Raw genomic sequence first — 12,841 nt, 5'->3', positions numbered from 1 at the left:
CTTATAAACTTAAACTTGGGGGAAGGCTATTTTGAAATAAAGTCTTAGATAGACCAGGCTTCCAGAACAACTATAGTCCAATTGGACTATGACCCTGTCTGGAGTGGCTTTGTACAATTGTCATTTGCAGAATTCAGGGCAGCTTCTTGCACAGCATTTGGCCTGACCATTAATATAATTGTAAACCACCCAGTCCCTTGCCCCAAGTCACAACTCCCTCCTTCACCCAAACTCCCTCCAAGATCACACACTCCTTCTGTGCCTCAGTCCCCTAACTCAAGCTTCCTTCTGCACCCATCTCCACCACAGACCCTGAACCCCCTCCATTAATACCATGGAAGAGTGAAGCCCTTGATCACTTACCAAATTTTTGGAGTGCACCCCATCAACAATTATTGCCCACGCCTGTTTTTGAGACCGTCCAAAAATGTGGAACAGAAATGATAATAGTTTTGTGATGTAGACATGAACCTATGGATTTGGCCAAGACTGCCAATTCATTTTCTATAACACAGGGTACGTCTAGACTACAGGCTTTTTTCGATAGAGGCTTTGTCAACAGATGCTGTCGATAAAGCCTCTGTGGAAAAAGAGCGTCTAGACTACAGCCAGTTCTGTCAACAAAGCAAGTTGCTTTTTCGACAAGAGTCTAAATGCTCTCTTTTGAAAAAGCACAGTGTGGATGCAATAGCGTCTTTTTTTGACATAACTGTCGGAAAAAGGTGTTATTCCTTGTAGAATGAGGTTTACTGCTGTTGACAAAACTGCCGCATTGTGTCGACTTATTGTCGACAGAACTCGGCGGTAGTGTAGATGCAGGTATAGTTTTGTTGACAAAAGTCCACTTTTGTTGACAAAACCCTGTAGTCTAGACACACGCACATAGACTAGCTTTCTGATGCTATTGATTTCCAATTGCTACCAGTTTTCACTGGATTAGAATGGGTGAGCTATAATGGTTTTGTTTAGTGAGGCAAAATTAACAACAGAAGGCATAATGGTTTAATATTTAGTACCCCATTCATCACCCACTTCATATATTTATCTTGTTAAAGAGTCTCTTAGTTTATTGAAGTATAACTTACATAGGCATTTCTCTCTGGTTTTCATCTCTTGCAGTGTAAGTCAACATTTCAAAGAGTTTGAACAACTTTGCAAATCTCAGATGACTTTGAAAATTCCGAGCAGCAAAGGCATAAAGCAGAGGGTTAATGCAACTACTTATAAATGGCAGTGATCCAGAGATGTATACTCCCATTTCTGACACCTCATGCAATACCACAGACATCTTCTGATTAGAGTCTTCTATTTGTGTTGAAACAATTTCTATTATGTTAAACACATGATGCGGTAACCAACAAACAGCAAAAGCTACAACCACGCTGGCAATCAGCCTCGCTGATCGCTGCCTAAATGAGCAAGTCATTGTGCTTATTCTTCTCCCAACACACACATAACAAATAGAGATGATAACAAAAGGAATCACAAAACCCACAACAGTCTCCAACAAAAGGCACAATACCTTCTGCTGATCAGAACTGTAGAAGCGAGATGTGCATTGTTGCCCAATGTTGGTTTCTTCCAGCTCTCGAAATGGGATTATGGAAGCTCCAAATGAAATGGACAGGAGCCAAATGAGAAAAACAACTTTGAGGATCACAGCCTTATTTTTCCACCTTTGAAACACGAATGGGTAAAACATAGCCATGAACCTCTCCAGGCTCAGTGTTGTAATTAGAAAAACACTGGCATACATACCGCAGTGAACAACAGAAACCAGTATTTTGCAGACGGTGACTCCAAGGAGCCAGGTGTTAGCAAAGGAGTAAATCCAGATTGGTAATGTAACCAGCACCAGGATGTCGGAAACGGACAGATTTAGGATGAGCAGAACCGTGGGTGATCTTTGCTTCATTTTCCCACAAATGGTCCAGATGACAATGGAATTCCCAGGGATCCCAATAACAAAGGACAAGCTTAGCACTGTGAGGACCACTGACCTCTCACTGTCCCATGCCAGATACCCACTGTCTTCTTCTGTCCCATTCATCTTGGTTGGAGGCGCCTGTGTTTTCTCTGATGCTAATAATCTCTGTTCTATGCACTGTGCTGTTAACGCTGTAGGTAGAAGCAAGGAACCTCCTCAAGTGCTCGCCAACTAATGATTTGAAGGCTGATGAGGCATGTGAGTCCACAGCCTGAAGTTTTGTCCTGACTTATGCTGAGTTCATACTTCCTGCTTCTTAGATGGCATGCAAAGCAATACACAAACTTAGTGGCCTGAGTTTTCTCATTTGTGCTAGTTATGTAAGGATGCAATTCCATTTACTTCTGATTTACACTGTGAAAAAGGAGAATCAGAACCCACATATCTACTTTCCCATGCTTAAGAAGCTTATTACTTCACTTAAACTGACTGTTTTTATAAGAAACTCTTAACGAGCTAAAATAAAATAATGCACATGAGGCACTTCAGTGTTTTGTAGCTGAGACAAAATGCAGGACAATGTAGCACTTTAAAGACTAACAAGATGGTTTATTAGATGATGAGCTTTCGTGGGCCAGACCCACTTCCTCAGATCAAATAGTGGAAGAAAGTAGTCACAACCATATATACCAAAGGATACAATTTAAAAAAATGAACACATATGAAAAGGACAAGTTATTTTATAAAAATAACATACAGCCAAAAATTAAAAAAAGACTGACTTACATTTGCTACAAGCAGGAATAAAATATTTTGAGTAATCAAAAACAAGACAAATGATTGAATCTTGCTTTGAGTTCCTGCCTGACTCAGAGAAACAGTTAAATTCTGTCTTTCTGTATTTCACCCACTGCACTGATTCTGATCTCACTTACTCTGGCTTCATAGGCATTATCTAGATATAAACTGGCATAACTGAGATCTGAATTTGACCTAGGGCATGTCTACACTACAGAGTTATTTCAAAATAACAAGGCAAGCATCCACATGGTAAGTGTGTTATTTTTAAATAATTTTGAAATAAAGGGCTTCCAAAGGTGAATAACAACCTCTCATTCTGCGAGGAATAACGCCTATTTTGAAATTGCTATTTTGAAATAGTTGAGTGTGGATGTTCAACTGTGCTAATTTCAAAATAATTGGCCTCTTAGGGTTTTTCACATCTGCCCTGGTGACTGCTCTGTCCACACACCTCAAAACTAGCTTCCTTTCTCCTGCAGGGTTTAAAGCTGCAGGCAGAAGAGAAAGGACTTATGGCACAGCATGAGCCCTGCTAGGCCCGTGCCACACAACAGCTCCCTGCTGTGCCTTTCCTACTGCCATGGCAGACTACGGCACTTCCTCAGAGCCCTCCATGGCTGCAAGCACACCGGCAGCCAGCTCTGTAACCCCTGGCCAGGAACGAGAGAGAGCTGGTGCGGAGATCCTCTAGAGGTCTGAGCGAAGAGTTGAACCTCCAGGATCTCGGCACCAAGCACCGCAATGCAGAGGTTTACAGCTGGATGGCCACACGCCTGCCCCAGAAGAGGCACATACGTACGCTGGACCAGGTGTGCATGAAAATCAAAGAACAGTATCAGGTCTACACCAAGGCCAGGGAACAAAGTTTCTACTCTGAAGCAGGATCCCAGACCGCCATTATTATAAGCAGCTGGATGGCATCCTGGGAGGGTGGGCCAGTCTTCTCCTCTCAGCATGGACTCTGGCCTGGATACGCCCGTCATCAGCCTCTAGGAGGGCAGGACTGTGGACCAAGATGAGGAGGGGGAGGGCAATGAGGAGGGGGCCAGCAATGACACATGCCTGCCAGCCAGCAGATAGGCATCTCCCTGGAGCTGGTCTCCTTCTCCCAGGATGTGTCCCAGGGTTCAGATGAGTCTAGAGAATGCACTTCAGGTGAGTTTCATAACTTTCTCTATATACACACCAGGGGAGGCAGTGCGCAGTTTGTGCACATGGCTGCACATGGAGTGCCAGTCTGGAAAACCCAGCCCCATCAGGCTGTCACACAGGAACCTGTTGCTCCTTCTCACAAGGCTCCTGGCCAGGCCTGCCTTATTTCAAAATAGTTATTTTGGGAGCTATTATTTTGAAATAGCTCATTTCTAAATAAGTGTGTAGTGTAGACATAGCCCTAGTAACTTCAGTAAAGTCGCAGTGGTGCAACAAGTGTTTGGTTTTGGCTCTCAAAAATGCGAGTGAGGGATGTCTTTTAATTCTCCTGAGACAGTTCAGCTGTGCAATACACGTTAGTGTAACTAAAGCTGAGCTAAATATCAAGTGGATAAAGACAGTACACAGGCTAAACTGCCCAAGGGTATGTCTACACTACCCCGCTAGTTCGAACTAGCGGGGTAATGTATGCATACCGAACTTGCTAATGAAGCCCGGGATTTGAATTTCCCTGGCTTCATTAGCATAAAGCTGGCGCCGCCATTTTTAAAAGCCGGCTAGTGCGAACCCCGTGCCGCGTGGCTACACGCGGCACGGGCTAGATAGTTCGAACTACGTAGCCATTCCGAACTATCTGTACTCCTCTTTCCACATCAGCCCGTGCTGCGTGTAGCCGAACTATCTAGCCCGTGCCGCGTGTAGCCGCGCGGCACGGGGTTCGCACTAGCCGGCTTTTAAAAATGGCGGTGCCGGCTTTATGCTAATGAAGCCCGGGAAATTCAAATCCCAGGCTTCATTATCAAGTTCGGTATGCATACATTACCCCGCTAGTTTGAACTAGCGGGGTAGTGTAGACATACCCCAAGCTAGCTTGACTCCAGTTAGTGGTGGTGACAAAAGCATTGAAGGAACTGCAAGCTTCAACCTAGGCTGTAACAGCCAGGCTGTGTCTAGACTACCCCTCTCTGTCAACAGAGAGATGTAGATTAGGGATGCTAATGAAGCGGGGATTTAAATATCCTGCGCTTCATTAGCATAAACATGGCCAACGCTTTTTTTCAAAGTGGAGCTTTTTGGAAAAAACTCGGCAGTCTAGACACATATCTGTCGAAAAATAAACCCTTTTTCAACAGATCCTGTAAACCTCATTTTTTTTAGGAATACAGGATCTTTTGAAAAAGGGTTTATTTTTCAACAGATCCACATCCAGACTGCCGTTTTTTTCTGAAAAAGCTCCATTTTGAAAAAAAGCGGCCACCATGTTTATGCTAATGAAGCATGGGATATTTAAATCCACGCTTCATTAGCAATTTTGACGTGCCTAATCTACATCTCTCTGTCGACAGAGAGGTGTAGTCTAGACACAGCCCCAGTCATAGATGTATTCCCCTTACTATCTTGTTCTGCGCTTTCAAATATCTATTGTTACCCATGCTAGCTGGATTCAAGAGAATGTAGGCTAATTTATACATAGCTTTTGCTGTGTAGACATATGCTAAGAGAGAAGCGGGGGAGGGGAGAGGGGAGCAACTCAACTAAAACAGTGGATGGGATTGGGGAACTGAAATTGGAAGGATATTTTACACAGACACAGAAACAAGAAGGTGATGTTTACCACCTCTTTCTGAAATATAAAAGTGGTTTCGAGTTTACTCCTCAATCCTGATGCTCAGATTCATTTCTACATATTGATGCATGGAATAAATGAAGGTAAAGAATCCAACACCTTTAATGAGAAAGGGTGTATACTATTTTTGTTAGTCATTTGTCCAGACACCGGTCTCCTTTTCAAAGGCTGATGTAGCCCACTCTGTTCTAGTAAAGGTCACAAGCATTTTCATATTATTTGTCATACCAATGGATAAAGTGACTACAGACCTGTCAAAAAAATCAAGAAAGATCTTCATTTCCCACAAGCATACTGGAGAGACTACAAGCTTTACTCCAAGACTGGGTAGTTCTTTCATGTCAGACAATATGGAAAGTGCTTCAGCAAAGAACCAAGCTACAACAGAGGAAGGAAAATGGAACAAATAAGGGGGAGCTGGAGGTGGAGAAATTTCTGGTTGAACACTAGGCACCTCAAAACAAGCAGCCTGGCTCCCAGGCAGCCCAGTGCAGGAAGAAACCTAAATTGGTAGTTGCTTCAGTTTACTACTCTCTGGCCACTGGTGACCTTTGTTTCCTGTCACAGAATTTTCACACAAATGTCAGTCTCTTCCCAGGAGAGAATTGGGCCTGGGAACTCACTCAGGGAAGGCTTATGGTCAGGACCGAGGGACATCTGTTTCTGTTTGCAGGGCAGTCTGCCAGTACCATGATTAGTTCAATTCCCCCTTTCATGTGAGGAGTGGGATGAGAGTTTGCAAACGTAACTGAGGAGAGGAAGTTGTAGATGTTATAGTAGCAAGGCAGATTCAGCCAAGGAGGACGCACGTGTTGTTGAGCAGCTCAGAAGCCACTATTACAGGGGGGTGGCCTGCTAGCTCTCTAGAAATGGATAGCAGGCTCCAATGATCAAAACTGAGCCAAGAATAAAACACACTCTTCACATTTCTTATACAGTTACAATTATTTACAGAAATTCTGATGCAAATCACTTAAGATATTAGTGATTGCTTTGTCCAGTTACGATTGTATATAGACTACTTGTAGAGTCCAATAAACAGTTCTGGATCATTCTTAATTAGGGCCATTGTGATGACAAAGGTAACTCAGCCAATCAAAACCCTTTCACTACAGTTAATTTGCATGCACCAAATCTATTGCTTGTAATGAGTCCGTGGCAGGAGGGTTTCAGAGGTTCCATTGTCCCATATTTGGTTTGGGTATCAGTGTTTGAAAGACTCTGCAAGACACCATGGCCAGTTCCACAGCTTACCAAGGCTGCCCTGCCTCGGAAAGTGAACTCAATAGGAGAGCTGAAGGAACCCTTAAAGCACAGAGACATTGACACTCCAGAGCTGGTGAGCTGCACAACCTTATCTCTGCCCAACAAACACAGGAGGGAAAAATTCCCACCTATAAAACTCAGTTTGATCTAACTTGGGAGTCTAACACTTAACTGCCTTCATCATAGGTCCCATAGGTTTTGTATTGCACGGTGTCAGTACAGGGCAGAGTTAATATCTGAGTGTCACAACTGTGCATTTCCATAAGTTAATATGAATGGATTTTTTTAACAGTAAATTTCCTGGTTTGGGACAATCATAATATCCCTGCAGTGTTTTTAGCATTAAACTACAGATACTGGTTCTGTAGCTCCTTTTCTTTATGTTTTTATAAGAGGCTGCTTTAAACATTGTCTTCTATAGCTGATGATAAACCCTATGACCAAGGTTGCACATGCTGTAGACAGGAAAGAGAGAGAGAGAGAGGTGAGGAGATCCCTTGTTCTATCACAGCTATGTCTTCCCCTCCCTCTGGCAGAGGGGATCCCAGACCCCTTTTCTAACAGGAGAGTTGGGAGTGCGGAGGTGATTGTCACATCCCTGCTGCCTACTCAAATCCTCCATTCCCAGGTACTGGTCCTTCATTCACTTCCCTTGGGAACAGCTTTGCTTTGGCCTGGTACCATCTGGCTGGAAATATTTGGAGCTAGCCCTTGGGGGTGATCATCCATGTAGACTCAACTGATCTCTCTGGGTATGTCTACACTACCGCATTATTTCGAAATAGCTTATTTTGAAATAAGGTGTCTAACTACAAAATGCATTTCGAAATAGCGTTTTGCTATTTCGAAATAGCACATCCACACTGAGTGGACGCTGAATCACATTTAAGGCCAGCTGAAACCGGTTCCAGCAGGGCATCACATCAGGAGTTACTTTGTGTGGCTGCTACCTGAGGCTATCTGAGGCTTGTGTTTAAAGGGACCCCCCTGGACAGCCAGTTCTTAGCTTGCCCTGCTTGCCTACCTCGCTGAGGGACAGAAAAGCATTTTTGTCTCTGACTGCTTTGGTTGCCCTGACTCGGGACATCACAGCACTCGGCACCATGGAGCCAGAGCTGTCCCTGGGCACTCTGGTGCTTCTTGTGGACGTGTTGCTGTGAGCCTGGCTGCACTTTCTGCGGGCTGACATCTGGGAGGTCCCTTGGAGGGTTGTCAGTATCCAGGAGGCCCTGTGGGAGAGTTTCCACCCTGAGGAACACTAAGAGCCTCCCTGGTCTGCCCCACTGGGGGCTTGTGCCACATTCCTCCCTCACATCCTTCCACTTACCCCTTCCTAATTCCCCTTCCTGATGTAAAATAAAATACATGTATTTTCATGAACATAAACTTTCGTTATTTAACAAAACTGAGGGCAGGGGGAAATAATCTCTGGTGAGCCTGGGGAAAGGAGGCGGGAGAGGGGAGAGGGAAACCTGGGAGGAGGGAGCTGGAAGGGGGAAGCAAGGGGAAGACGGGGGAAGGGAAGCTCAGGGCTCCGGGTTGTGGGTCTCAGCAGACCAACTTGATTTTCATACAAACCTGCTTCTTGGTTCTCATGTAGCCTTTGGTGGTCAGGCTGGCAGCTATCCTGCCACAGATGGCCATGTTCCTCCATCTAGTGTGGAGATCACAGACTTGGGGGGCATCCCCCCCAAACCTGAATAAGGTCCATGATCTCCACCCTGGACCAGGAAGGCGCCCACCTTCTCCGGGCCCTGGCAGGCTCCTGGGAGCTGGCAGACTGCTCCTGGGGAGCGGTAGAGGGCTGGCTGGAACTGGCTTGCTGGTTTATGTTTTGGGGCCACTGGATCGGGGCAGTGACTGCTGGCTCTAGGCTGGCAGGCTTGGAGCTAGCACAGGCACTGTGGCCTTTAAGGGCTCCGGGGAGGGGGGAGGGAGAGAAGTGTTCTTGGTTGAGGCTGGAGTGGCCACCAGGGCACCCTGGGAAGGCTGGAGGCCCCCTATTTCGATATAAGAGTCTGCACAGCACTTTTTTTGAAATAGTGATTCAAATTTGGTGTTATTCCTCGTGGAATGAGGTTTACCAAATTCAAAATAAGCGCTCCACTATTTCAAATTAATTTCAAAATAGTGGTTTGGCTGTGTAGACACTAGTAAAGATATTTCGAAATAATGGCTGTTATTTTGAAATAACACTGCTGTGTAGACATACCCTCTCTCTCCCTCTCTTTTTTTAAGAGAAATTATCCATCAAATCCCTGAGGGAACAGATTGAGTCCCTGGAGGAACAATCCAGGGCAGGCACCAATGGGTCTGAGATCTTCGTGGAAGGCTCACAAGAATCCCCTTTCAAAGTTAAACTTTACTTAATTATCTGGAGCAGTGCATTACTACCCCTTGCATGCAAGGCCCCAGCATTGCCTTGTAATTCTTTTCCACAAGGTACTAGATTGCAGCTTGCTCACCAGCGAGAAGAATGGCCGGCTGCAGCGGTTCCTGGCTGGTTCTGCTGACAACATCCTGGGTGAGGAGCTGACTGAGTCAGTCTATCCAGCATTGGGTGTAGAAGGGTCTAGCACTCCAGGCTGGATGTTTGTTTTGGGTGGCTCAGGGGTGTAACTAGGAGGGGATGATATAGCACCTGGGACAGATTTAATATGGTGTCTTCCTGGTGAGGTTTCCAACTAGCTTTGATTATTTTGAACTTCCTCCACAGATTGAAGTGAAGGGACCAGCCCTCAATACTCTACTAGCAAATCTCCATTGGCCTATTGTGAAGCAACCAAGAGGTGATTGTTAGTTAACAAGTTGTCCTGGAAGCCAGGGTGAAAGCTTGAAACACAAGCTAATCCAGGGACTTGAAAAGGAGGAGGAAGCCCCAACCCATTGAGAAATATTCAGGTCAACTGGCAAAAGTAAGAAGTTAAAATAAGTCTGAAAATTCACTGCAGTCGCAAGTGATGTGAGTTCACCAGGTCTTAGCATCCAAAATGTACAGCAGCCTCATTCTCCAAGACCATTTAACTAAGAAAAAAGAGAGCAGATTATGATCTGCCTGGGAAGCTAAATAGACTCACTTGTGGCAAGGGTGGAGAACCTACAGCCCATGCGTTGGATCTGGCCCCAACTTGCCTGGATCCAGTTCCTGAATCTTGGGGCTTCCCCCTCGCCCGCAGTGGTGAGCCAACACTAGCACTCCAGCCCTGCATCCTTCGCTCATGGGGCTGAAGCACCAGCGTGGTCTCCCTGCTGTGTGTTGGGCATGGGGAGAATCCCAAGCCTCATAGGCCAGATCCAGGCAAGTCAGAACCAGATTCAACCCACAGACTCTGCCTCACGGGGAGCAGGAAATGGCTGCATGCGCTGCTGCTCCCCTTCCTCCTACACCTCGTGGGTGAAGTGGCAGCACAGCAAAGCATAGCCTGGCTTCACCCCAGAGCCTAGGAAGGCCCAAAAAATCTACTGCCCCAGGCTTCCCTAGGCTCTGGTGGGTGAGGGGAATGTGGGGAGCGTCTTTCTGCTTCTCAGTCAGGGGCCACATCAATGAGGGTTTTTTTTTGCTTCCCACTTCTGTGCTGCCCCTTCACTGATTTTTCTGTGGGCCAAGTGTCAGCCAACAAAAGACACTTGGCACATGGAAGGGGTTGGTACCTTAGCAGCTGATTCTTGATATAAGAGAGGCTGAAACAGTTCTGAGACATATCAAGTGGCTAAACAGTTCCCAGCACTGCAGTTCTGCTTGTGAGAGAGGTGATTCCTTTTCAGGGCCATGCTGGGTCCCTGGGCAAGGTGGTGGTGGTTGTGGGGGGGACTGGCTCCACTGGAAGGGGCAGTGCCAAAGCCAGCCAACCCTCCGCGCTGCCCAGAGTGCGCCACGCTGCCCCCCTCCCCTTAGCACCGCCTGGAGTGCGTCGCATGGGGCTCTGGCCAGGGACTCTGGGTGCAGTAGCAGCGGCAGTGGCCAGGACTCCTGGGGCCTATAGAATCACTGGGCCCCGAAGCAGTTGCTCACTTTGTCCCCCTCTCCCCCATCAGCGGGCCTGTTCCCCTTCCAACCCCCTGCCAGGCACCACCAGCCGGAAGAGCCAGACAGCCCCCCTCCAATAAGTGCTGGGTGTGGAGGGCCGGGAAGTGCAGCACCACCCGCCTGGGATGAGCCACTCCCCCTGCCACTGGATTCATGGAGGAGTCACAGCTGGAGCAGCACCACCCTTGCCACAGTGGGTGGCTTTGGTACCTCCTCCCTCTACTTCCCATCCCTCTGATCTGAGCCCCCACTCTGATTCCTGCACACTCCATGTCCTGAGCCCCCCAGCTCCCACCTCATGTCCAGAGCCCCTATCCCCTGTCTTGACTCCTGCACCCCCCTCCTTGGCCCTAAGCCCCGCCACACCTTTCACCCCTGACCATGAGTCCCCCACAAACCTCCCAGACCCCTGGACCGATTGTCACATCCCCCACCTCCTACCCTGATCCCCACAAAGACCCAGGCAACACTGGGTAAATTCTCTAGTAGAAAATAATACATTTACAATTCAGTGGTTACCGCTGTTTAGAAGTGCCTGTCTTGTCCTCATCTTGCTTCCCTCCACAGTGTGATACTTCTTGTGGACTGTATTTTTTCACGTGAAGCAATTTTTCAAAGGTTCCATTGTTTTTTAGCAACTTGTCATAAAATGCAGCACAGACTAGGACGAAGTTCAATCACACAAACAGAATTGCCTTCATGGAAGAAACACAGACACATGATTTTTCAGGTGACCAAACTGCATTCATTCCTGAAATGACATGTCCCAGCAAACACAAAAATGAATTCAACTTTGCCAGATCCAAGTGTTCTACTGACTTATTCATTTCTTGAAAAAATTTCTGACCCCTTTCAGAAATGTTTCAGTCAGACATGACAGGATATTATTGGGTTTGCATTTGTCCATATTCTCATCTCATCTAGGTTGGAAATTCTTGTGTGGCAAAGGCAAGACAGCTTTGTACATTATTCCACATCAGCATCCTTCTCAACAAGAGCCACACAAGCCGTCTGTGCACTCAAAGGCAAGTTTCCAGGGTTCAAAGTACTTCAGAAATGTTGAATAAAAATTATTGACAGCCTTATAAAATTCTTGTTCCTTAATTCCCCACCCTCAACCAAAGACTGCAGCAGGGTCTTTGTGTCTAATGTGATAAACCTTTTGCTGAGCCTCATGCTAAATTATTTTGAAGGGTAGGAATATTCAGTGCAACTTCTATCACTGATTAATTATTTTTCCTCAGTTGCCTTTGCCTGCTTTGGAGACTGTTCACTTACTAGCCAAAGCAAACCACAGTTCTGTGCAAGGGTCACTGAAGATTTTCTAGAACAATGTTGGGTATGTGTCTTGAGAGAAAAATATGCCTTGTACACATCAAAAATCAATAACATTCTGTCTAGTGCTGGTCAAAGAGAAAGGAATTGTGTGCTGCCTTGCTCTAGCAATTTAAATTACTCAACAGTGACAAATTGGCAGAAGTCTTTCAGTTCTTCAGCATAGTGTAACTATGAAAGTATCAACTTTCACAGCAAAGGACTCCAACATAATTTGAAGATGGTCAGCTGCTGTTTGCAGCAGATCTGGACGATGTGAGCACCTCAACCAAAACCAAAGATCTCTTCTTGTAGTTTGACTTGCAGTTTTCACCATGCATTGCTTTTCCCAGCACCTTTAGCACCACCAACATTTCTATTGGCACTGTCTGCACGCAGCCCAACAAGATTTTCACTAAAACAACCTTCTTAATCAGTTGATATAGAAATCTGTATTACATGGGGGTACGTCTACACTACAATGTTAATTCGAACTAACTTAGTTCGAATTAGTTAATTCGAACTAAGCTAATTCGAACTAACGCGTCTAGAACTAAAAACTAGTTCGAATTAGCATTTTGATAATTCGAACTAGCAAGTCCACATTGAGTGGACCCTGAACAGGGCTTAAGGATGGCCGGAAGCAGTGCCGGCAGGGCATCAGAGGAGGACTTAGAGCGTGGAGATGCTGTCTCAGGCTAGCCGAGGGCTGCGCTTAAAGGGTCCC

At 46.0% G+C, this 12,841-nt stretch overlaps 1 protein-coding gene across 1 annotated transcript; it reads right to left on the bottom strand.

The window, feature by feature from the left end:
* Positions 1-1,064: 1,064 nt before the first annotated feature.
* LOC149523705 (leukotriene B4 receptor 1-like) lies at positions 1,065-2,140 on the bottom strand. Its single transcript, XM_089781607.1, has one exon. The coding sequence runs from the start codon at positions 2,048-2,050 to the stop codon at positions 1,082-1,084; it is 969 nt and encodes a 322-aa protein (XP_089637733.1). The 5' UTR covers positions 2,051-2,140; the 3' UTR covers positions 1,065-1,081.
* Between the last annotated feature and the right edge of the window lie 10,701 nt (positions 2,141-12,841).

Source organism: Pelodiscus sinensis, chromosome 12, assembly GCF_052426305.1.
Source record: "Pelodiscus sinensis isolate ZL-2025 chromosome 12, ASM5242630v1, whole genome shotgun sequence".
Classification (NCBI taxonomy): domain Eukaryota; kingdom Metazoa; phylum Chordata; order Testudines; family Trionychidae; genus Pelodiscus; species Pelodiscus sinensis.
This window is presented reverse-complemented; position numbering and strand designations above follow the sequence as displayed.